This window comes from Trachurus trachurus (genome assembly GCF_905171665.1).
Source record: "Trachurus trachurus genome assembly, chromosome: 10".
In the NCBI taxonomy this organism is placed as follows: domain Eukaryota; kingdom Metazoa; phylum Chordata; class Actinopteri; order Carangiformes; family Carangidae; genus Trachurus; species Trachurus trachurus.
In genome coordinates, this window is record NC_139894.1 from 8235184 (window position 1) to 8259506 (window position 24323).

The following is a 24323-nucleotide window of genomic DNA, read 5'->3' on the forward strand; positions in this document are numbered from 1 at the left end:
GAGAGCTTCCCCCGTGGAAACACAGCCCTAGACCTCGATCAGAGTCTCTGCTTTGCTCGCCTCAGTATTCCTGCAATACCTCAAAGTTTTTCCAAGCGTGTTGCTGGTGATGATGGGATGTGGTCGAGATCTTCACGGTTAATTTTTCACCGAACTGTGAGAGCAAATATCGCCACAAAGGAAAAAGGCCAGGGTGGGGTGGGGTGGTGAGAGGTCAGTGATTGGCTAATGCCTTTTTTGTGTGTCCAGTATTTTGATGAAACAATGAGCACAATGTACACTCATCCAGTTTTTTGGTTGTATTATGTAATGTGGCCTGTGAGAGAATGCTTTTTAATCTTTCTCTGGGGTAATGAGCAACAGAGCAAAAGGAAACAGAGACTCAATTTGTTCTGCTCCTAAGGGCATGAAATACAAAACCTAATGAAAGAGCAGGTCCAGCAGACACTGTTCACTTGCCACAGCCCAGAGAATAAGGATGAGAGCACCTTCAATTACGACATGACACCAGTGGCCCCCGTACCATTGGCCTCTGAATGTTTTTTTTATTATAAAACCCTCTCACTGATTTGCTGCGTTTGGACCACTTGTTGTGTCTTTGAACTGTGAACCCGGCTCACCCATCAGATCCAGACCGATCGGACCAGAGCCATGAGACAACTCATACTTCTCTTTAGCAGGAAGCTCAGAGTTAAGACTTATAATCTCTCATTTGGCCCCATGAAACCCTGCTTAAGCCCGGGCAAATCACTGCCAGGCTTACATCAAAATTAGAGGATTAATAACAGCCGCCGTTTTCTTCTGAGGGGAGTATACCTCTAACTTCAGACAATTACACTGTTAGCAAAGAGCTGATGCAACTCTGTGGTCATCTGTGAGAATCTATTGTACTCGGCCGATTTGTTTTGTGTACTAAAAAAGAAAAGAAAAGAAAAGAAAAGAAAAGAAAAGATCCAGGCACTTAGTTTTCATTTGACTATGTCAACAGGTGAAAATTGGAAAAGCACTTATAGGATGCAATGAAACCTGTTTTTTTTCGTTACGTGTGGCGCATAATAGACAGCTAATTTACATTTTCTAATTTTCACATTTGTTAATTTTCTCTTCATTTTCACTGTAGTACTCCTCTTGCAGGGAACAAAAACTTTTGGAGGTTTAAAATCTAAGTGGAAATTGTGCACTTTCAATCTAGCTGATGGAGAAAAAAAAGTTTTTTTTTTATTATTAATCTGTGAACCATTATACAAGATATTTCTGTCATTGTATGTAGCTAGAAGGCCGTTTAACAGAAACAGCTCATTGTAGTGAGGCACAATGAAGAGCTGCTCATGCTTAACCTTGCCTACTGCTTTATGGACAATGCAATAAAAAAAACATATTTTCATGTAAGGTAGTTCAATGCAACACCACTAATGTTAAAGTTTACACAGAGTTGAGCCGGTTGCTCTGTGGCAAAGTTGACAAAGACTGAACATTATCAGCTCCAAGAAGATGGAGCAAGTGTACAGTATATTGCCAGGATGTTACATCAGATTGTATCATTGTATCAAATATTCCAGGTATTCTTGTTGCCGAGTCCACATCCGTGTAAGTTGTAATAATTGATGTATGCGTTTGACCTTCACTGTATTTTTTTTTTTTTTTGTATATTTTTGCCTTTATTGGATAGTTTAGTATAGAGAAACAGGAAATGGGGAGCAGACTGTGCCACACGACATTCCCACTTTCTACCAACTACGCCACATGACACCCCCACTTTATGTAAAGTGCTACTATCATTTTTTTTCGATTCGAAAGCTGCATCTTCTTATTGTGATAATATTGGTGAAATGAAAATATTAGTATGCTTATTAAATAATCTGCCACAGATGAAGAACTGAGGAAGCAGGTCTCAAACATCTATTAATGAGCCTGTCTTTCATTTCTAAAAATCAAACATGAGTTATTCGTTGGTCTCCTGCGCAGACTGTAATTCCTCTTGTAATGGATATTACCCATAACTCGTACTGAACTAGAAAAGGAAGGGTTTAAATGGCACATGAAAGGAAATAATCAACTGAGACGTTTCCCCTGTGCACATCATAAAGTGACAGAAGTTGTTTGATGGAACATGTTTGATCATTAAAGGGCTGTTTGTATGTAATAAATGACAACAGCAGTCAGCAGGGGCGATATAAGAGTCATCATGGCCACACAGAAATAACAGACGGGAAATGAAAAATGTTCGAGAACAAAAGCTGCATTTTTTTTTTTACAAGGCCTCATTAAAAGTGTATCCCACCCGGTGAGGCCACAATGGAGCAACTTCAGCTCTGTCCAACTTCAGCAGGATCTTTAAAAAAATGGTCTTACTGACAGATTTTAAAGTAGTAACACTCATTTTTAATGCCTCAACAGAGTGAAATCTGCTGTGGAGAAAGACAACACATCAGTGCTCAACTTGACACATACTAAATAATGGTGGACGTTTCTTACAGGATGGAACAAAATCCACCCTCAGAGCTGAAGTTCAAACTGCCCCAAACTGTGCTGAGTCAGAGACGCTGTTGTTTCTTTAGTGTAACATGACAGAACTGGGATGGCAGATGTCAACAGATAACAGATTCAGTTTATCACAACTTGGCTTTGGCTATCTGATCAATCTGATCATGACAGCATTGGACTCAAAACAAGAGAAACTGGTAATATCACAAAAAAATATTCTCAGTAGGGAAAAGAAGTAAGTTGTAAATGGACAGTTTTAAATTTTTGCTATTGATGCGTCCGTCGAAGAGGTGCAGACAATGTGTTTGGAGCAAGGGGGCAGTTGTCGGTCTGAGAAGTGAAGCTCACTTCCGCGTTCAAAAAACTGCAATCCCCCCGGCTTCCTCTGGGGGCTGGTGTCAGAAGGGAGCATTCCCCATAGACCCCCATGTTAAAATCGCCAACTTTACATCCTCAATAAACATGTTAAAAGCCTGGTGTCAGAACGTTTTTTTGTCTCAATCAATAGTTTCTACCCCCGCGCACACTCTGAGGGGGGTGATTTTTTTTTTAACTCTACCGTTTTACTGTTATTAGGTTAAAACTCTGGCCAATTAGGGCGCGGAAACGTTGAGTGACAGGTTCGAGCAGCTCCGTGGACAGCTGCTTCGAGGCCAGTGGGCGGGTTCTCGGCCGGCCAATCCAACATGGCGCTGTTCAGGCCGCCATATTTGAGTCACAAAAACGACTCCCCAAAACCAATGGGTGACGTCACGGACGCTACGTCCATACTTTTTACAGTCTATGGTTTGGAGCTGACGAGAGGATTGAAAAAAGAGAGCAAGTTGATGCGACCGTAGCAGCCGTGCTATGACGACCACGCTCACCTTGAGGAGGAACTATGAAGTACTCAGTTGTAATGGAAAATGACCTAAACTGAGTTGAGTTGAGTTGAGCTGTAACTGTGTAGTGGAAAAGGGACATAAGAGATGAATGTTTGGTGTTTTTTGGGGAAATTCTCAACATTGTCATTATCAATCTTTTCCCTGTGTTGACAAAATTATGTCTCTGCACAGCTGTATGTTAACATTTCAAATTCAATAACTGCCACTGTCTCTCTCAGATCACAAAGCTGCAACAGATACAATAACTACAGTAATCTCTCTACTCCAAAACCTGCAGCACATTCAACTCCACACAACTGCAGGTGAAACCTTCCTTTTTACAAATGAAGAACAATTTGATTAATTTATTATCAGCCCGCTCTCTGTGCAAGTTATTTATTATGTTCCCTTAGTTCGTGGATAATCACAACCGAATACCAAACATTTAAATACCTATTAAAACAAAGATTAAAAATTGTCTTGTCTTGTAGTAAAATGCAAATTCAAAGCAGTTTGGTGCAGATTTTAAATGGATCAGAATATGACTAGTAGTAAAATGCTTTAAAAAAATAAAATAAAATGTTGGCCTCAGTGTAAATTGGTGGACTTACAAGAATTAATGTCAATTAAAAAGGATCTTAAAAAACAGAAGCACACAAACAAAACTGCATAAATTGGACAATTAAAGGAGCAAAATGAAACGCACTGAAACAGCCCAGACGCAGGAAGTGAGGAATTAAAGGAAAAGTGGACCTTCCATCAGTCACGCATCCTCCTTCTCCCCTGACACTGATAACACTACAGCCGGCAGATCAACACACCATGCAGCTACTCGGCTCTCCATGGACTTGAGGTGGTGGTAGGTGGATACGCTGACAAAAATCTCCTTCAATAATGTCCTCCCTAACCATTCAATTACAGCCCCCTTGTATCTTAATGCTTTTGGAATACGCTGCAAGCAACAAACTCGATTTGCTGCTGATCCCTGCGGGGATAGAAATGTGTGAAGTTATAGGAAGAATTTAAAGAAGAAAGTGGGCGACAGACAGCCAGGCTGGCTCCATCGTAGCTTTAGCTGCTGGATGGAGGAAGGAGGGGAATTAGGAAGGAGGAAGTCAGGGGCTGAGAATCCGACCTGAATGAGAAACTCCTTGGAGAGATGGGAGTCTGGACTGTTGGAGCCAGCTCAAACACTTTCAGTCCAGCACCTCCTCTGTGAGAGATTTATCAGAGGTGGAAGTGGCCTTGGCTCCTCTCCTGGTCTGATTTTAGGCCTGAGGGACTCGGGGCCTCTTGGGATGGATCAACCTTCAGCATCCAACCTGTACTGTAATTAGTGATTAACGGGAGAAGTCCTGACTTCTGATTTACTCTGTTCTTCTCCCAGAATGGGATGTTGGTCAGTGCCACGGTGAAGAGGTAAATCACCTATTGCACTGGAGGCAACAAGCTTGTCAGGGAAAATAGCCTGGGTCTGCAGGACGTTGCGAGGGGCCAGCTGCATGAAGACAAATTGCACCGATGTTGCTCAGCCAACCTCCTTACTCCATCCTCTATCATGCTCTCTTGCTCTCTTTCTCAAACACATGCTCACTTGCTCTGATTCTCTCCACCAGGTCTTTCACTCGTCTAACACACTCCCTCTCTCTCCCTCTCAATGATGTTCAATATTACCCGGGCTGAATGGTTGTGTACCCCCATTTGCTTTTGAGTTTGACATTTTGAAGTGGAAATAAAAGTATTTTCCCTGATGTTGAGTATTCAGAGCCCCTACGCAAAGACTCAAAAGGGAAAAAAACATCCCAATAACAGAATACACATCCTTGTGAACATGCTCTGATCTTGGCTCAGTTGATTTGCACAAACTCTCTCCCCAAAGCAGGAAGAATGGAGTCTCTGTTTTTGATACTTTGGATGAGTGACTCAGTGGACTCAGTGAAATAGTTTGAATGCTGCAATTCACATTCTCCCTTTGTAGCTGATTTTTTTTCCCTTTTTTTTGCTTTCAATGTTGAACTGCTGCCACGACACTAACAAAGTGGCTTCATGTACAACAAGAAAAAAACAACAACTAATGAGTTGATTCAAGCACACCCAAAGCTGACAGGGGAAAGATAACACCTTTGCATAATCATTCAACTATATAAAAAGAGGCAGTTGACTATATCAAATATATATAATACACGTTTTAACTCATTGAGTGCCGCGCTCCTTTCCAAAGTTTTAGTCAAGTGTACCGGCAATTTAGACCATTTTTGACGATTTTTGTAGAGCCACAGTGTATTCTCTATTATTGCCACCAACACATACTGTAGCTCATTTGAAAGGTGAAACTTTATGCTTCAAATGGCCACAAACCGTTTGTTTCTACGTGTGTCCGTTCCTGAGAAAAGTCAAGCTAAACATGGCTGGGTTTCACCAAAATCCCTCCTTTTTTTCTAGAAAAGGAGATAGAGCGTCTTTTATGAAAGGTGCTCTGTTTGTGCCTGTCGCTCTTCTGACACTCGCATTTCTGGATCAAAGGGCTCGTATAAGATAAATATATACAACAATTGTTGTTCTATTCACAAAACCACCATCGGGGGTGGGGGGTGCCACTAAACAACAATAACGCAGACGCACCGTGCCGTGTCACAGCCTCTCGCCGCGGAATGTGATTAACATGTGTTAAAGTGTCTAGTTTCATAATTTAAAAAAAAAAGCAAAAAACGAGAAATCTCGTTTTTGGCACTCAACGCATGGGAAGGAAAAACGAGAAATTACGTGGTTGGCACTCAATGAGTTAATAATAGTTTTCTTAATACCCATTGGGACCTCCAAACAGTGACCTTATAGTCAGGAGTAGGCCTATATCTTGTCTTGTTTATACATCATGTATGATCGAAACTGCAGTCCATTTCTATAGATCATTTCTATAGCATATGATCTCCAAACTCCAATTTTAATTTGTGTAGATGACAATACTTATTTTCAAATCAGCTCTACATTGTGTTTACCTTTGTATACCACCTTTACCACACTATCTGCTGTCTTTGTTTTGCAGGCAGGCTGTTGTAAATGCATATTATGTCGGCCCTTCTATTTAATTTTACAGGCCTGTAAAATAAGATAAGAGGGTGGGAGCCTCCTCTGCGAGTGCTGCGTTGACATTGAGATTTAACAATGATAATTAACTTGATAATATAGCAGTATTCTCGCAGCAAAGTGTTCTAGGAGAAAATAAGTTAATTCTAAAGTTCATGTTTCTGTATTTATTCAGTTTAAATTCAGATGTTATTTATCAGTGCCTCGTAGTTTGATCTTATGGGTTTTAATTTGACCATTAGAGTTTTGTATTCAAAGATGTTCTTGTGTAGCATGTGTTGCGTGTACAAAATGACGAACGAACGAATGAACCCAAAAGCAGAAAAACAAGACCGAAAATAAAAACAGATGTACATGTCAGCTTGTTATTGCAAGATCACAGACCTGTAAAAAGATCTTCTTAGCATTTTTGAAGGTAATAACTTCATCTGAGACGGTTGTGCACTATTTCTGAACGAGTTGAATTCATCAATGTAAGTAAATGTGTTTGTCAACGTGGAAAAAACTCTGGAGCTCAACTTTAGGTCAAAGAACTTTGGCATCATTTTAAGGGCAGAAATACCTTTGATGTTGAATCTGAGCTTTTCCACTTAAATGAGATTATTTTATAATGCTTTGAACAGTCCCAAGCCAAGGAAAATACTCCAGGCACAGCTACAGTGACCAGGCTTTTAGAAACCATCAGCATCTCCCGTCTCATCTCTCTGCTTCTGGTGAACCTGAAGAAAAGATTTGTGTTTTTATAGCATTAGCGCTCAGAAATGCAGAAATGACTTGTTAGGTAAAGAGTGAGGAGATTATAATTACCCACCTCCTCTCCCCTCCCACAAACATTACAAATATCATGATGACTGTAAAATGTTAACAAATGGCCTGGCCAAATGGTGAGTGCATTACCGCTGGCTTATCAGCCGCAAGACTGTTTCCAAAACAGCTGTTGGGAGACATCCTGAGGGAAGGCCAGCATTAGTATGCAGCAGAACCTACGAGGAGCTCTAATTGGACTAATTTTATCACTGCTACCTTGTGGAAAACAACTAATGAAAAATTCTGCTACCCTACTGCAGTAAGAAAATCCTAGAACTGAAACCGTAGAGCTCTTAACTTGTAACATTGAGGGTTTAATGTTGAGTGATGTCTGTGTTGGTGTGTGTGAGGGCAGGGTAGTTAGCACCTGCATCAATCAGCTTCACCTGCTGGAAATGCAGTAAGCTTCACTGTAGGTCACCTCTACTAGTTTGACATCGGCAGCGGCCGTGCAGCACTGGAGAAGCTGCACAAACACAAATGGTGCATGTCAACACCTTCCACTGGTTGACAGGAGATGTTAAATGTTGAGAGAAGAGGATGAACGCAGCAATCTGTTTACACTGAAATGCTTAACAATCCTGACAGCCAGAAAAGCACGTTGAACCTCTCAGTCAGAGGGCAGAAAATATATTTGGAGAGAAGGTTTATCCATACTGGGAATTTAAACCTGACCTCTCGGTGGCGGGTGAGCGCTACTGAAGCGTTCATTCAGTGAATCCAAAAAAGATTGTGACTCCACACAGCATCACCGTCCTCAGAACCAGCTGCCTTGTCAGCAGCAGGGCAGTCACTCATCCTTACCAGGCTGAGTAACATCAGAGATTCAAGTAAGCTGCAGCAGGGTTTCACAGGAAGCAAACAGCAGTGTTTAATCTGGACTCATTTATTTCATTTTCATTCATCATAGTTGCATGCGGCTGCAGTGAAACCAAAGAGCTCATACTCAAACTTGGACCCTTAAAACGATCATTATCAATGTAAAAGAAAGGGAAGTTAACAACAAAGTACTGTTGGAGTTTGTGTGATCTGTACCGCTCCCTATGGAGTTTACACAAAAAAGACTTTGGGGCTTACATAGTGACACACTTCTCTTGGGAGTGGATGTGGATTGATGGAGCGACTACTGTTGTGGTTTGTCTTTTATTCTGATTTATTGTTCTGTCAAACCACTTTTGCTTCTGAAAGTTATATTTTATCATGTTCTTTGCGATGTATCACTTAAAATTCTGTTGCTGCTCCACAAAATGAAAAACAATATAGCACTTATTTCAAGGATAAGGATTTTTTTTTTCCTGCCACAAACTGGTGTTAAAAGAAGTTAGATATATACATGTTTCTGTCTCATTTTTATGCCAATGAATAAACTCTAATGCTAAGTGTCTGGTTTTCTTTATCCATAATTGAACTTTATAGTCATTACATGGCCATGGGGTAATTTCTTTATATTCTAATGAAAAAACTGCTATAGTAAAGATATAATTTGTCATCAAGTTCAAAGGGAAGAACAACAACAATCATTCCTTCAGAATCACTGAATTGGCCCTTGTACTTTGCTCAAGGATCACTTAGAGTAAAAACAAGTCAGTCAACTTCTTTTAAATCTCTCTAATGCATTCTGGTGATAGAAAAGTCACAAAATTAACCATGTATAATGAAACCATTTGAACACCACTTCTCTCAGCCTGTGAATGGAGTGCTCAGCAGGGGTTCCTCCAAGTAAAAGCCTGCGTATCCATTAATTGTTGCTGTGCCATGGGTGCCAAATAGACAGCAAACTTCCCCTGGTGGAAGCATTTAAAGAAGGAGGCCCAGCTGTTATTTGGGGTGTCGAATTATAATCTTTACAGAGGTAGAGACAGTAAGTCAACCAATTTTTGAGCTTGGCAAACTTACACCAGGCTTGGAAACACACACAAGACTGATGCAGTGAAGCCTTTGACCAAAAGGAAATGAGAGTAAGGATGACATAAAAAGAGCTAAAAAGTACTGTAGGCACAAAAATGTTACAAATGATGTAAAAAGGATAGTAATGAAAAGGGAAAAGCAGAAGGACCACCACAACAAGACAGATGCAATTGGGACTATGGATGGAAACTAGCAGTTGTAGATAATACGGTGTATCTATCTTGTATTGTACGTCCATTTACTGTATACGCACAGTCCCATTCAAATAAACAAATGAATTAAATTAAATGAAATTTATGTGCTTCCCTGCAAAATAAGTAATTCAAAAGGCTGACATATGAATTTGCTTAGACTTGCATTAGAATTTTGGTATATCCACAGCAGCCATGACCAGAAACATTGACATGATTGTCTCTCTTAAATTTGACCTTGAACATGTTTCCTCAATTAATTTATTAACAACATTTTAATGTAATCAAGTAGATTGACTCCAAATTCATACCTGACCTTGTTCACAACTGGCAAAAAACAAAAAACAAAAAAACAATGTCACCACAAGATCCATGTTGTTATCATCAAATGTTGAATATTACTGTAAAACCAACATGGACAAAAGGTAATTCCTCCATAGACATGCCAAAAGTACCATCTGCTGATGAGAATCAAGTGATTAAAAACTTAAAAACAGGTACTAAATGGAGCTTGTGGTAAGATTGATTCCTCAGTTTAATGATGATGATTTAGTTGCCTAAACTTGGGGTTGTGCTTTTTTACTTAGAGTGCCAAAGAAAAGAAAAATCCTTTAATTGAACCTGGCTACCATCTGTTCGTGCAGTGTTGGGTCACCTCCATGGGTCATTTCACAGCTCAAATGTCCTTATGATTTGCCCAAGGACCTCTCCAATTGGCCAGAATGTCTCTATGGTGAATGCAAGACAAAGAAAATATGTGAATCATGAGGAGAGAGATGGACCGTTTCTTTCTTTTTGCCTCTTATTATGTCAGTGCATGCTTCAGTTTAATTATTCCAGTGATGGTTGATCCATTGTGCCATATAGAATTTCAACTCAGCCATATTCTTAGCCAGTGCCTCTCCTCCAGTCTTTCCACAGCATCTCTACTGGATTATGGTCTAGGTCGACTTTCATGTTTGGAGTCATTGTCAACCCTTTAGTGAGCTTCAGGACGTTGGCAGCCTCCCTGACATTATCCTGTCAGATACCTTGATAAACTTGGGTATTCATTTTCCCCTTGATGATTGGAGCCGTCCAGGCCAGGCTCCAATCCTTTCATTGATTTGACTCTAGATTTGATAACTCCTGACTCCAATTAGCTTTTGTTAATGTCATTAGCCGAGGGGTTGATGTGCTATTTCCAGCCTAGACTGTGAATATCTTAATGCGGACTAGAACAATACTGACAATGATTTATTTGTGTATTTTTTTTTAGCTCAGTAAGATTGTATTTGTTCATAATTGCAACTTGGATGAAGATCTGACCATAGTTCAAGATGAATTTATGTATAAGAGGTGTCACTCGCTGTTATATGGTGAAGGGGCATCCCTGATATTAACATACCATAAGTGTTACCTTTAATAGAAACAATCAACCCTCACCTTGAACTCATGCTATCTGTGGTGGCATCATCAAAATTACAATATGATGGATCACGTTACAGTCCATCTTGGGTTCCCACCAGTCCCTCAGGAGTCTGACGGGCGCTCCAAGGCTTCTAGCCTCAGCAGAAATCAAAGAGCTGTATCTCCTGGCTGTGTGCTCTGTCAGTGGTGTCAGGGTTCAGATCAATATCTTGGCACCCAAGAACAATAAGCGTGTGTGAGATACAACCCACAGTGCAGCACAGATAGCATTACCTATTGGTCATTACTGTGACTCAGTTTAATAATGTATACTGAGTACTAATACTTAATAATAAATACTAAAGACGGGCTAAAAATGAGATGAAAACTGTCATTACAGCTATAACAGTGCATAAAGTAGGACAACTTGTGTTTCTGCTCTTGCCAGAGACTTGAAATGAAACCATGACAAGTAGTGAGGACTTTTGCATGTAGTTTATACAGCAAGGTGCACTGCAAATCTGCTGCGCAAGGACATAAGAGGAGGTTTTGTTTGGGACAAGTTATAATGCTAACAAACTAGCCTGAGGGAGCATTCAGACTGAGGATTCTTTCCAAACGCTTGCACATTCATTTTCATTGTTGTCTGTGGAGCAGTACGTCTAGACGCTCAGAGAATGCATTAACTGTAGTAGGTGTAACCAAACTAATAACATTTAAACTGCATGGTGCAGAGGCAAAGCGCTCTGTGATTGCCCTGCCAACTTCAAAGGGCTTAAAAAGCACATTGGCACAAGGATGCAGTCGCAGTCTGGCTCACGTGTAGCAGCCTTTAAAATGCTATCCAACTTGGTTAATTATACACTGAGTGTGGCTTATACTGCCTGGATATGCCACCCACAATCAGATAAACTCACAGGTGAGTCGAACATCAGATGCACTGTGTTCCTGACTCCCTTTTTATATTTAGGGAGAGATAATACTTGGCAAACTGCGAGCATGACCTTTTCCTAAGTTTGTTTGGCTGAGATCGCACACGTTGACTTGTCTGCTGCAGAAGACAGACAGATCCCTCTGAGCACTGACTGCACTAAAGTGGTTTCAACCACCTCGTTTTAGCAGAGTGCACAGCTACGGCGGCTGTGAAGACAGTCCTGGATGCAGCGCCAAGACGAAGGAGTGTTGCAGATTACTACATACACTCACAGCCAAGGTGGCTATATATGCCACGCTGCACAAAATTGACCTCTGCTTGAAATGCAATAATTATATTTCACCTTTAGTGGCTGACAGCATAAAGTACAAGTGCTACACTTCATAAGCCAAAGCTCATAATAGTGTTTTTGGTTTATTTTTTATTTTCCTATATGGGACAGCTGCAGTGTGCTGTGTATTTCATAACATTTATGTTTTTCAAAACTTTATACTTGAGCGAAGTACATTTAATGTAATTGCTGTGCCTTTAATGGTGTAATACCAAAGGCTTGTGTTTTTTTTTGTTTTGGTAGTGCATATAGCAGATGTTAATGGCTGCCAGTCAAGGCCCCAATGTACTGTGACACTCCTACCAAAAGTTAATGACACTTTTTGATAGATGGCACCTTATCTGTTTACCCATGATGCAATGGGCCATCATTCACCAAATTATTGAACGATGACAAAGAGCTGACTATCAGTAGTGTGGCAGACATCATTCATATCTGTAACATCATCTAATTAAAAGACATCACTTCTGCCAGACAGTTTCCTTACTGCAAGCTGAAGCAAATTGATTCTCAACCCCCTTCTTGTCTATGCAAAGGAGGAATGAATAATGCATGGACATTAAAGTCTTATCTTCTGCCCTGACAAACAATGTTGCCACGCTTTGAATATTCCACAAAGGTGTGCAAAGGGTCCTTATTAGCAGAGCAGTCAGACAGGTGCCGTTTTCATGGGGAGTCGGACTGAATTTGCTGCTGTTGGTTTCAAAGCTGCGCCATAATTTTGGACACACTGGATCAACGGATTTACTGTCTGTGCTCAGTTTACGACAGCGCTTCAAGTATTTGCATAGATTTTTATTGCTGCCACTCACAGATTATGATTGCAATGACTGCCACACATTTTTTTTTGCCTCAGTCACTGTGAGCATCGACTATAAGCCCAAATAAATCCATGGATTCTGTCCATGTCTCTCCTGGCTACATCTGCAACCAACCAATGCGATGCATGTTAAAGTCTTTGACTTAAGCCGTTATGAAGATGCCTGCAATTGCATTTTGTCAACAGCCAGTCAACATCCATCCACACAGGTAAAATGACGCTGTGGTTGTTTATTACCTGGATATGGAAGAGCACCAACAGTAATAAAACAGATTGGCCATGCTCAGTAAATCTGACCAACTTGTGTTTTTAGTCGATTCAATGCCATCGTAAAAAGTAATGTGTTTTCAATTAGCTTTCTTTTCCTAATGTGACTCTTATAGATGATTATAGATGTGTCACAGTGAGGCACAGATGCAGAACTGTGACGTAGCAGTGAATGATATGGATGATTTTTTTCAACTGGATGACATTAGTTTAAATTGGATGTCTTTACAGGTCAAATCGGTTTTTGAGGGATGAAAACCTGACCCTGAGTCAGACCGTGTTGGGCTCTGCCTCATTTTGTTGCCACCGGATTTATGACTGTGTGTTACAACATGATTACTGTGGCATGTTTTTAGAGGGAGAACAGGAACTGGACTTCACCGTGCACAGGAACATTGTTCTGATGAGGCAAATGAAGCCTTGTTTATTTTAGGACAATTCCTTAGCCTGTGGGATTGATGCTGTTAAATGTTTTTTTGGAAATTGATTCATAAATATTAACGTGGTTGAATCACAGCATTTTGTGAATCTATCTCCCCGTTCCAGCTACAGCGTGTTTTACTGTTGGTGCAGGTGGTGCAAACAGGACTTTCAATTATTGATATAAATTTTTCTTTGAAGCATGTAAACAAATCATTTTAGTTTCCATTGGTGTGCATTTGTTCTTAGGACATTTTAATAATATTCTTGCTCTTTTCCTCCACAGCTGCTTTTTTAATTGATTGAATAAATTGTCCTCAGCCCCTCAGACTGAGTCTTCATTGAAAATGTATTCAGGCACAATGAGTAAAGGGAGGTATTCTTCTCTGGCTTGTTTCAGAGCAGGTCCAAGACCTCTATTTTAAATTCCATGTTGCCATGATGCTTTTAGTGTTTTGTTTGCCAGTCTGGCAAAGATTTATTGTCTACCCACTTTTCTTTCTTTGGACCACATGACAGATTATTTTTGAAGAAGGTCTCTTGGATTTTTAATGTGTTTGGTCCTTTGCACCACGAATATCTTAAGATAAGATAAATAGAGTACTATTGAAATTAGATGAATTGAAATGTTGAATACAGCTGTTAGTCTCCAGAGAAGGTGAATTTGTGACCTTATTATCAGTCTTTCGCTCTTAACTGCCTCACAGGCTAACTCAGGGTCTTTGTTAAAAGTACCTCAGCGTTTAGCAAAGTAAAGAAAGTTTTGAAATGAACAACGTGCAGAAGACAACCGCTAAGAACTAGAATGACCTCCATGTATGTAAAACAGTCATCTAAATACATCACTGAATGGAGAGAGGTGAAATGAAACGAAGAGACACAAAAATCGCTTCAGTCATCCCTAGATCGTCATTAACTTATTCAAACTGCTACTTTTTCTTTTATTGAATACATTTTTTTTCGCTCATTCCTCAGTCGAGAGTTTTTGCAGTGAGTCGTATATTTTCATATAGATTTGGAAAGCTATTCACTGTTGCTAAATAACAACATTTAGTGGCACTTGCGGACAAAGACTGGAAAAGAAGCAGTGACAGAAAAGAATGAAACAGGTTGAAAGAAACTGCCCCAGAAGGAGAGATTTACATAAAATATCCCATTCCTTTGTGAGCAGTTAAGCTGGGAGATCTGAAAACTGAAGAGGAAGTAGTTGGAGTTTGCGCACTTCAACTCTTCAAGGAAGTGCAGCTCTCCCCAGATTGGCTCCGGTACCTTTATACCCATGGTTTGCCAGAAGGAGTTTGCTCCCACACATTCATGTGTGATGTGGGGATTAGCAGACAAGGTGAGACTCTTTAACTTTGCCATTTGCTCTTGTGACTCTTTCGTATTGTCTTGTTCTGAGAAATGATTTAAATACAAAGAGCCGATGATATGAAGGTTGATTATGAATTCTCTACCACCGTTAAATGTGTCAAGCCAGCCAAATGTCAGAGGATATTCTGTCAGAGGATATTGAGCTGACTGAAAATGTCAGACAAGCAAAGAACAATGAAAGAGAGCACGAGGAGGAAACAAAGGGAGGAAACTGGTGCACTGTTGTTGGTGCGACTTGGATATGGTGTAGCACTTGTCATCATTACGGGGGGGCGGGGAGATGGGGAGATTGGGTTGGGGTTTAGTTTGAACTACTGTTTCGCAGTAGTTGTGACCTGGTTCCTTTGGCAGCAACTCAAGGTTTAAATCCTTTATCCATCTATCCCTGTGGATCCAACATCTGAAGGCCGACAACACAGCTGGCAACAATATGGAGTTCAAAGTGGGAATACCTTTGGCGAGATATCAAACACTTTTCCAAGTGTATCAACACCTTTATCAACTTTGAAAAATGGCCCGGGTTTCCAAGGAAATGCAACAAAAAAATGACAGTTCAGACGTTAGTGGCTCCTCAGACTTCAAAGTGAAAAAAAAAGATCTAAATTTATCTAAATCAACTTTTCCTTTTGAGGAGCCTATAAGGTTTATTTAAAGAAAAACACTGGGAAGGAGCATTATGAGTATAAATATATGTTAATTATGTTGTCAACATATTTATCCCACGGTGGTTTGCTCTGACAGGTAGTTGTTGTTTCTATGGTTTCAGGTGGACTTTTTATAGGTTGTTCATAATGATTATTTGCATTACTGCCCAGGTTGATTATGATTAAGTGGTGAAAAATAAAATGTCTTTGTCTTAATGTTTATGCACAGATACAATGTGAGCAATAAACTTGGAGAAACGTTATAAAACAAATGCGGAGGAATCAAAAAATACTGACTTATTCTCTGCCGGTGAGAAAATCATTTCTGTCTCATCAGATCAATGTTTTTCTCAGACAATGTAAATGGAAAATGTTGGCGCGGAAACATCACATGCTGTTGCTTTCATTCTGGTCAAATGGGTTTTTCTTATCACGAAGAAATCTATCGCTAGCAAAGCATTGTTTGTACTCACCAAAAGCTGTGTAAAACTCGTCTTTTGTCAGGTGTTCGTCATCGTTGACGTCGTTGTACTTCAGAAGGTCAAACAGCGTGCACTCGGAGAAATCCTTGGACAGACCCTCTTGCTTGATGACCTTCAATGAGAATGCATTGGTACTTGTCATCAACCATCTCACCTACTTATTATGTTTAAGCAAATGTCATGTCAAGCAAATACTTTTCACAGAACACACAAAGCTGCTATAACAGTATTTGTTTTGTTTGAAAAAAGAAAGAGATGAAATGTTGACCGATAACAAGTTACTGTAATATCCAATTTTGCAGTTCAATATCTTCAAGCAACATCAACAGCATCATTAAGTTTCTTATGGTTAGGTTCATGCACTGACAGCAACATCACGGAAAGGTCATGATCCGGTTTCAGACAGAAAAACTCCAGCTTTAAATACAATCAATACACATTTATTATTTTTTTTTTTACAGCAAACGTTCCATCATCTATTTCATGGCACACCTCCATGTCCACCAACACAACATGCATACATATGTAACCTTTCCACAATTTTTAATATCTAAACGCATTAAACCTCCCACAATCTGCAAGTTTAATAACACTGTTATTCTTTTAAGGAAAAGAAGAACAAGTTTATTTTTTCTAAAGCACTGAAAGGAACCCCATAAGTAAAGTGTTAGTGTCTCAAAACTGTGGTTATGTACCGTCCTTGGGTAAATGTACTTAGTTTGTTTACTGAATTTTTTGATCTACTTTGAAAGCTGTGGATATAATCTCTAATGAGTCAACATTACGTCCCCAAGCAAAGCTGTGTTGAATGTGAAAGTGGATGAAACGCATAAACGGCCCTAAACCTGTCAGTTCACCGCGGCCAAGCTTAAGGAGTCACTGAAGTTCTGGCACAGCGGATGGTGAGACGGCACCCCAAAAAACACTGCACAGGTTTCATCATTATCCTGCTAAAGCTTGATCCTATCCAACACCCTGAGCCTGGCCCTGGCAGGAACACATCCATCATAGTAGATCAGCAGTCAAAATGCTGATCACAAGGGACAGCTTTATACATCATGCCTCGTCCATCGGATCAGTGCACTTCCCTTCCCTAACAAAAAAAAAAAAGGAGTCACCTGTAATGGGTTATCTTTAGTCCAGCCCACGGATGCTACAAGTGACAAATAACCAGAGTGTAAGAGGTGCCTGTGTCTTTCACATCTTCAATCGTTTGATCTCATCTGTAAAATTGGTCTTTTATTCCTCTCCTCTTTCAATTCTATTACCCAATGTCTGTTTTTAAGCCAAACCAAAAGTGAGCTAACAAATATAACCGATCTCTTAAAATGCCATGCAGATCTTAAAGGAGAAAAGAAAAGCTAAAAGACAAAAACATTCTTGACTCATTGATTCTTCTTCCGTCTTTCTGCTTGCTTTGAGTCAAAGTAATGCAAGTGGCCTTTGACAGATTTTTAAGTGGAGTTGAAGTCACGGGCTTTGATAACTGAACAACGTGTTCTGTTTTGAGGAATATGTATGGCTCCTAGAAAAAGACCTTTGATGGCTTCGCTCATAATTTCTAAAGATTTGTCCCTCAATAACTAAATAAGTGTGAGCAGAGGTCATCTATTCTAAGACTTATTTTATAATTGAACATTTTCAAATTTCTTTTCCATACAATATCTGGAACAGGATAAAAGACCTTCTCTGTACTTCAGAGAAAGGACCAAAGCCATGACCTTAAAAACATGAAAATGTTCTTTTTTCTTATAAAATAAAAAGTAAAAAAAATATATATATATATAATTATTTCATTAAACTTTTATAACATTGAACTGATTAATCGAAAAATAATACATTTTTCTAAGGGGATGAATAATGTGTCTCTGTATACCAATCTCTTTATCTCCATTAAAACACATTTAACACAATCTTCGCCTGGAAAAATCTCAAATGCTCTTTGTCCTCCACATTATTTTGTCTCAGATGACAGCTTGACATTGCCAGAAAACAGTACATGCTATTGTTTTTGTTTTGTTTTTTGTGTAAACTCTATAATTGCAACCATCTTGTGTTTGTTTTAATGATCAGTCTGAACAACACATAAGGGAAAAAAAAGTTTTGATTTGACATTTCTAAAGTGCACCCAAGACTCAAAGGTCAGTGACAATTGCTCCCCGTGCCCCTTCATGTGCACACTCACGGGCAAGTCAAGTAAGCCAGGATGAGGGATTTCCATCCCAGAATTTCAAATGAGATCTGAGAACACTCCAATTATATAGGGCGCTTAAGGGCACGAGGGTGGCGGCCGTGGTTTTGTACTTTCAACAGCTGATAAGAGTGTGATTTGCTTGTGTAGTGCTCTTTTGATGGTTGCTCACAATAACATTTAATTTGCATAAACGTCTTGTCTTCTTTCTCTTTCATCTTTTGTCAATAAACAAAACTCTGCACTTCAAGCTCAAGCAGCTCAAGTTTAGAAAACAAGAGCAGATTGTCCCGACAAAGCAATCTAAGTTAGTCTGAACTGTTATGTATTGTGCACAATATCTAAAACTCATATTACTCTGAAATTACATTCTGAAAGACATTTAATGCACCATCATAAAAACTCATTAAAGACCCAATCCATAATTACATTGAGGGGCCGCTTATGTTTGAGGCACACTCAAGCCATGACTACCGTCTTTTATCAAGTGATTTATCAGATTGATGGAGCTATTTCGCTCTCATATTTGTCATGCAATTATTTACTCTGTGGTAATTTTGTTGCGACTTGACAGTCAGCAGAAGCTGAAAGGTCTTCTCAACATTTTTAGGTCATTTAGACGTGTGTGTGTAAGTTTCCTGTCACTGCAGCGCAACACCTTTGGGATGCAGTATGAGAGTGTGACCAAAAAAAAAAAAAAAAAAACTGGTGCCGATTATAAATCAACAGGACCGTGAATTTATGCATTTATGTGAATGAAATTCTTTTGGATTCAACTGAACGCCTTCTAGAGGCCACCTGCAACCCACTGATATTTTCATTTCTAACTGTCCCTGAAATCCTCTCTTCCCCTGCTTTCTTTGAAACTTTGATTTACGTAGCTGACACCATATAAAACCTGCCAACACTAAATGTGCCAAGGCTAAAAAAAAAGACGGAAGACTAAAGGCGGCCCTTGAGGAACCCCTGAAAAGAGCTCCTCCATGTGGGTGTTAATTACTGACTTGCTTCTGTCATTCAAACACCTCAGGAAAGGTGTAGAGGTGTATCTGTAGGTTGGCCTGCAGTAGAGAGGTTTGAGAATCTATCCAGGGTAATATTGAATAGGTTTAAAGGGCATATTCAAATTCAAACTCAGAGCATACTGACAATGTTATTCCATGAAATACAGCACAACATGGTCTATTGACTATGCATTTCACCCACTAAGCATTGATTTCTCTCATGCTGGCACAGGGCACCGTGTGAATGTAAAAACATGTAAAAATATGTAAATAATATGAAAATATGGCAAAAATATCACTGTTTTTGAGGCATTATTTAGATGCTTTGAACTCAAAATACTAAATTAATCTAATGAGACCACCCCCGTCGGGATAGACAGAGAGCACTGACAAAGCAAACCAAGGTGACCCCCACACAGACAGTATATCCTATTGTGTCAGCAGGAAACTGACCTCAGAGCAGCAACTTTGTATCATGGTTCTGAAAACCACCGCAGGTTGCCTACCTTTGTTAATTATTCCAGTACTTTCTATATCAAACCAGTCCTGGGGTACTGGGAAGCTTTGTTTGTTATGCACAAAATATCCTCTTGCAGGGAGCCACAAAAAGCTCTTTTCACAACCATCCCTCTTGGCAGCGCTGGTCAAAGGCTGAAGCCTCCCATGAACACACGACTCCTTTGACCCACATTGCTTTTCAAAAGATTTACCTAGAGCCGCGTACCACAGCTACGTACCAGAGGGAAGGGTAAGAAGAATAAAATGGACGCAATTATGGCAGACATCAAAGCAACTAGTTTAAACACCTGGGCATGTGGGCTGTTTGTTCATTTGTGGGCTCCTTTTGATTATTCTTTTTATTTTTGAATTTAAAAAAATAACGTCTTGACAGCCTTAAGAGAAGCTGTGGTGCATCTTGAAATAGGGTATGTGCTGTCATGAAATGGTAAGCAGCTTTCTGCTCCTGTAGCTAAATACATTTTACATTGGTGTTAGACTGAGTCAAGGTTAAGTTCTTACATTAACCCTGAAGCCCTTAATTAACTGAATGTAAGCACGTTTGTTATTTAATTTTTATTTCTCAATCTATTTGTGTTAATTATGAAAATGTTTTTCAGTGTCTTTACCTGTGAGAGCTCGCTGGCTTCCACTCGACCGTTATTATCTGCATCAAAGCGTTTAAACATCATGTCAACGAGTTGCTTCCTGGCAGCCATGTTGTCCTTGTGGGCGCCATGGAGGTGAGACCCCATATAGCGTTTGTCATGGAGATCCAGAGTCTTGGTTTTCAGCCGACGGTAGTCACTCAGTCTGCAGTTGTCATCTGAGAAGGAAAAGGAAAAGCAGGATGGTCAGAAGGAGGGAGGAAATGGATCATCATTTTTTTTTTTTTGCTTTTCTTGGATATAATTAAATTGTTCACAGGATGTCTGCAAACAGATATTTCTTAAATGATTCCCCGGTGCTGAAAAAGGCACATGATTAAAAGCAGTGAACATATGATTTCTAAAGTTGGATGCAATGTTACAAATCTCAGCCAATTAGTTACCTGTGAAAACTAGAGTCCCCCCTGAAGAGTCGTATTTTTAAACAAAAGGCTGCTGTTTATTGCTGCAAAAACCCAAATCTGAACATGTCTGTGATTGTTTGCGTCATAATAACAAATGCAAAAGATTATTTTCCTGGGCGGGTTGAGAGGAGGGCACAAACAGTGACAACTAAGAAAGCAGCAGTCCCGTCGACACAAAGAAACTTGCACACAAATCCATCACACAGGTGTCAAGAGCTAACCCTGACAGCAACAGAAAACACGGTGGTGTTGTATTTACAATCCGCCATCAAAGGCTCTAGATCAAAGAAGTCAACTACATGAAAGGTTCAGCCGAGTCGAGTCGAGGCAAAGAGAAAATAATGACTAGAACTAGAGGTTGACACATATCACATCAAATTCCCATTGTTAGATCTGGAAGTGTCTCTCCTCTAATAACAGTTATATTAGCTGATGTCAAGCAGCCCACAAGGAAAACTTTGCTGTGCACCGAGATGCTTTCCCAAATCCCCGGGGAGCGAGGTGACATCTCTACCACCAACCAACCGACGTACAGTGTGTGATCACCTACTTGGGGGAAAAATAGCTGCCGCATGAGGTCTGAGTGCGTGAGACAAATGAACTTTGGAACAGACGAGAGTGATTTAGTGATTGTGGGTAATGAGATCTCCTCTCAATAGAGTCTGTGCTTGTGAGAACTGACTAGTTAAAAAGGAATCAGGACCAGAAACCAATGTCATGTCATTATCAAAAGCGTAGGATCTCATTTTTGTCTTATAAATTTCCTCCAGTTTTCCCTTCGGTGAAACAACTCGAGCAATCAGCGGGCACTTAAATGAGATGCTTAGTGTAATCCTGACTCTAAACCATCACTTGGGCATAAGAGGCTGGAAGAAGTTCTCCTTGCACACTGCTTGGGAAATCAATAGGCTTCCCACAGAGGCTATCAAGTCATTTTCATTTTCATCTCAATTTTGTGTGACCTTGTAAAAAAGTCCCAGGGTGTAGGAACTTTATTACCGGCATTGAAATATTTAGTTTTATGGCTGAGAAATGTGCGAGATGCAACAGTTACCGTCCTTGTTTGATTTATACTCCATAAATACACAAGACATTTGTGGAGCCAGAATTATTTCCATGTCATATTCTTCCGGCTGTGGAGAAAGTGTGACCATGTGAGATGACTTAGTTCTGATTTTAACAACAGATGTGTGACAAAGCAAAGGCAAACCCATAACTAATGTAGTTTCTTCTATAATCAGGATGCACCTAGTGCCATTGCTTTCTACCATAACACTGATAATAACTCAAACTCAGGTTATACCAATGCCACTGCTGATGCCACTGATATTTAGAAAGTAAGTTTAGTATCAGTGAATTCCTACATGGGACATTCACGGTCAGCAGCCCACCACTCAGCCAATGTGTCACACAAACAGAAAATGTTAGATCAACATGAGACTGGAAGCTGTTTTTGGGGCTCCTGTTGATTTTTCTTTTAATTTGTCATCCCCCTGTATGCGGTGGTGTCTTTTAAGAAACTCTCTGGCTGTCATGTTATCACCCGAAAAATGTAAACCTCCTCTTGCTCTGCTTTGTTTTCTAATAACAACTTGGAGAGCTGAATAATTGAAAACTCACAGAGCCAGATGGAGAGAATTAAACATAACCAAGGAGCCCTGGAACAATGCTTCAGTTTGTTTTTGCAGGTACACCTGTCAGTGAGAGACAAACTGAGTTGTTGACAGATGTTCAAGCTGCACGCTCAGTCTGAAGCTTCCTGCAGCTAGCAGGGTGTGAACAACAACAACAACAATAGTGGTGGCTGGTGAGCTTGTCTCTTCTACCAGCCACTGCCGATAACAAACCAACAGGAGGATCCATTGAATTACAAAATTGTTTTTGGCTCTTAAAACACGCAGTGGCTGGTGAATTCCTGGGAATGGGACCAACAAGTTTAATTCTTTGCCTGGAAACTGCATCAACTGTTAGAGCGCGGGCCGCCGAGGCTGCGGCAGGCTGCATATCATGGGACAGGGTCTGTTTTGACAAGCGTCAGTGCCAGAGAAGCTGCCTTGGTCACAAATGGCAGAATGAATAAAAGATAAATGGCTGCTGGCGTACCCAGCGGATATGAAGGTCACCGACGTCAAAGGAGCATGTTCTGGCACATATGCACACACACACACACACACACACACACACACACACACACACACACACACACACACACACACACACACACACACACACACACACACACACACACACACACACACACACACACACACACACACACTCATGCACTTAGGAATTGCTATGCACACATGCACATACACACATCTGCCACACCCCCTATGTACCCAAACACTGCATAGGGTGGTCTCAGCATTAATGAGACAATGGGTGCTACGATTTTTCTTATATTAAACTACGCCAATACAACTCTATAGAAAAATCTATAACATTTACAGTCCTGGCCAGACAGTTGAATTGTAATCTACTGGTAGAATAAAATTAAAAACAACCATCCATCTCATGCATACTGTAGCAAAAACAAATGCTTTTTTAAAATAAACCCAGACTGCCCCTGTAAACATTGCTGATTCAAATCATTCGGTGGAGAGGCTGAGATTTGAATGTCTGTGCTATCAGGACAAAACCATGCGACTCAGACGATCCGAACCAGGGAAATGGAGATGGCAGGTTGCAAGCATCTGCAGAACTCAAAATTACTTGACTGTTAAATTGCAAAATTACTTAACAAGACATTGGCATCCTTTCTCCGCTGTCGCCAGGAGTCATTGGTGCCTCAGCTGACAGCATTAGCAACAATCACACAGAAGAGAAGTGTGAATCCAAACATGTTATGTAAATCAGGATTCATTGCTGAAAGCGGCTTTATTTATTAATTTTATTCTTTTGGTTACAGCTTTCACATCTCAGATAAGGATCCTGCATTTGCCATGAGTTAGGAAAAAAAGAATTAAGACTTCAAATGTGGCTGCTGTGAGTGTCTATTATGAGGCTGCTCTGTACAGTACTGTACGTGACCTTGAATATAGTGTTATTAGTCTAATGACATTCATAGTATGGAAGTTGTAATTTTTATTAAGGTGTACTAATGAAAAATTCGTTCCGTATGTAAAAACTGTATAATAAAATAATACTCAAATGATGGAATTTAATGCACAAATAATATACTAAGGAAGCTCTTTCATTTATGTTTTCACATGTTTCTTGTTTCAGCTGGAGCTGCCCAGTTTAAACGTGTCCGTCCATGTCAGAACATCTAATAAATCTTGCGGCACATGGATTTTACACAGTTAATGGGAAAGTGTTGTTTTTATTTATTTATTTTCTTGAAAGAGTGAAAAAAGCCCTGACATACAAGCGTGTTTTCCCACACATTCAACACTACGACCACTTTGACCTTCATACAGTACAAGCTGCTCAAGCCAAAGCCCTTGTGCAGGCAGTTACAACCTCAAGCAAGATGGATAAAATTTAATTTTACATTTGACCGTGTTTTTCCCCACGGTTGGAAATCCAACCATGGACAACCTCCTCTGTGTGTGTGC

General features: G+C 40.0%; 1 protein-coding gene across 1 annotated transcript in view; it reads right to left on the reverse strand.

Moving 5' to 3' along the window:
* The window catches only part of fstl5 (follistatin-like 5), a gene marked incomplete at its 3' end in the record, with an annotated part of 160540 nt that overhangs the window by 70191 nt on the left and 66026 nt on the right, over window positions 1–24323 (reverse strand). Inside the window, exons 5-6 of the mRNA XM_083980598.1 lie at window positions 20321–20517; window positions 15990–16110 (exon numbers count right to left, since the gene is read on the reverse strand). Of these exons, the coding sequence (XP_083836724.1) occupies window positions 15990–16110; window positions 20321–20517 (318 nt within the window). The remainder of the gene's footprint in view (window positions 1–15989; window positions 16111–20320; window positions 20518–24323) is intronic.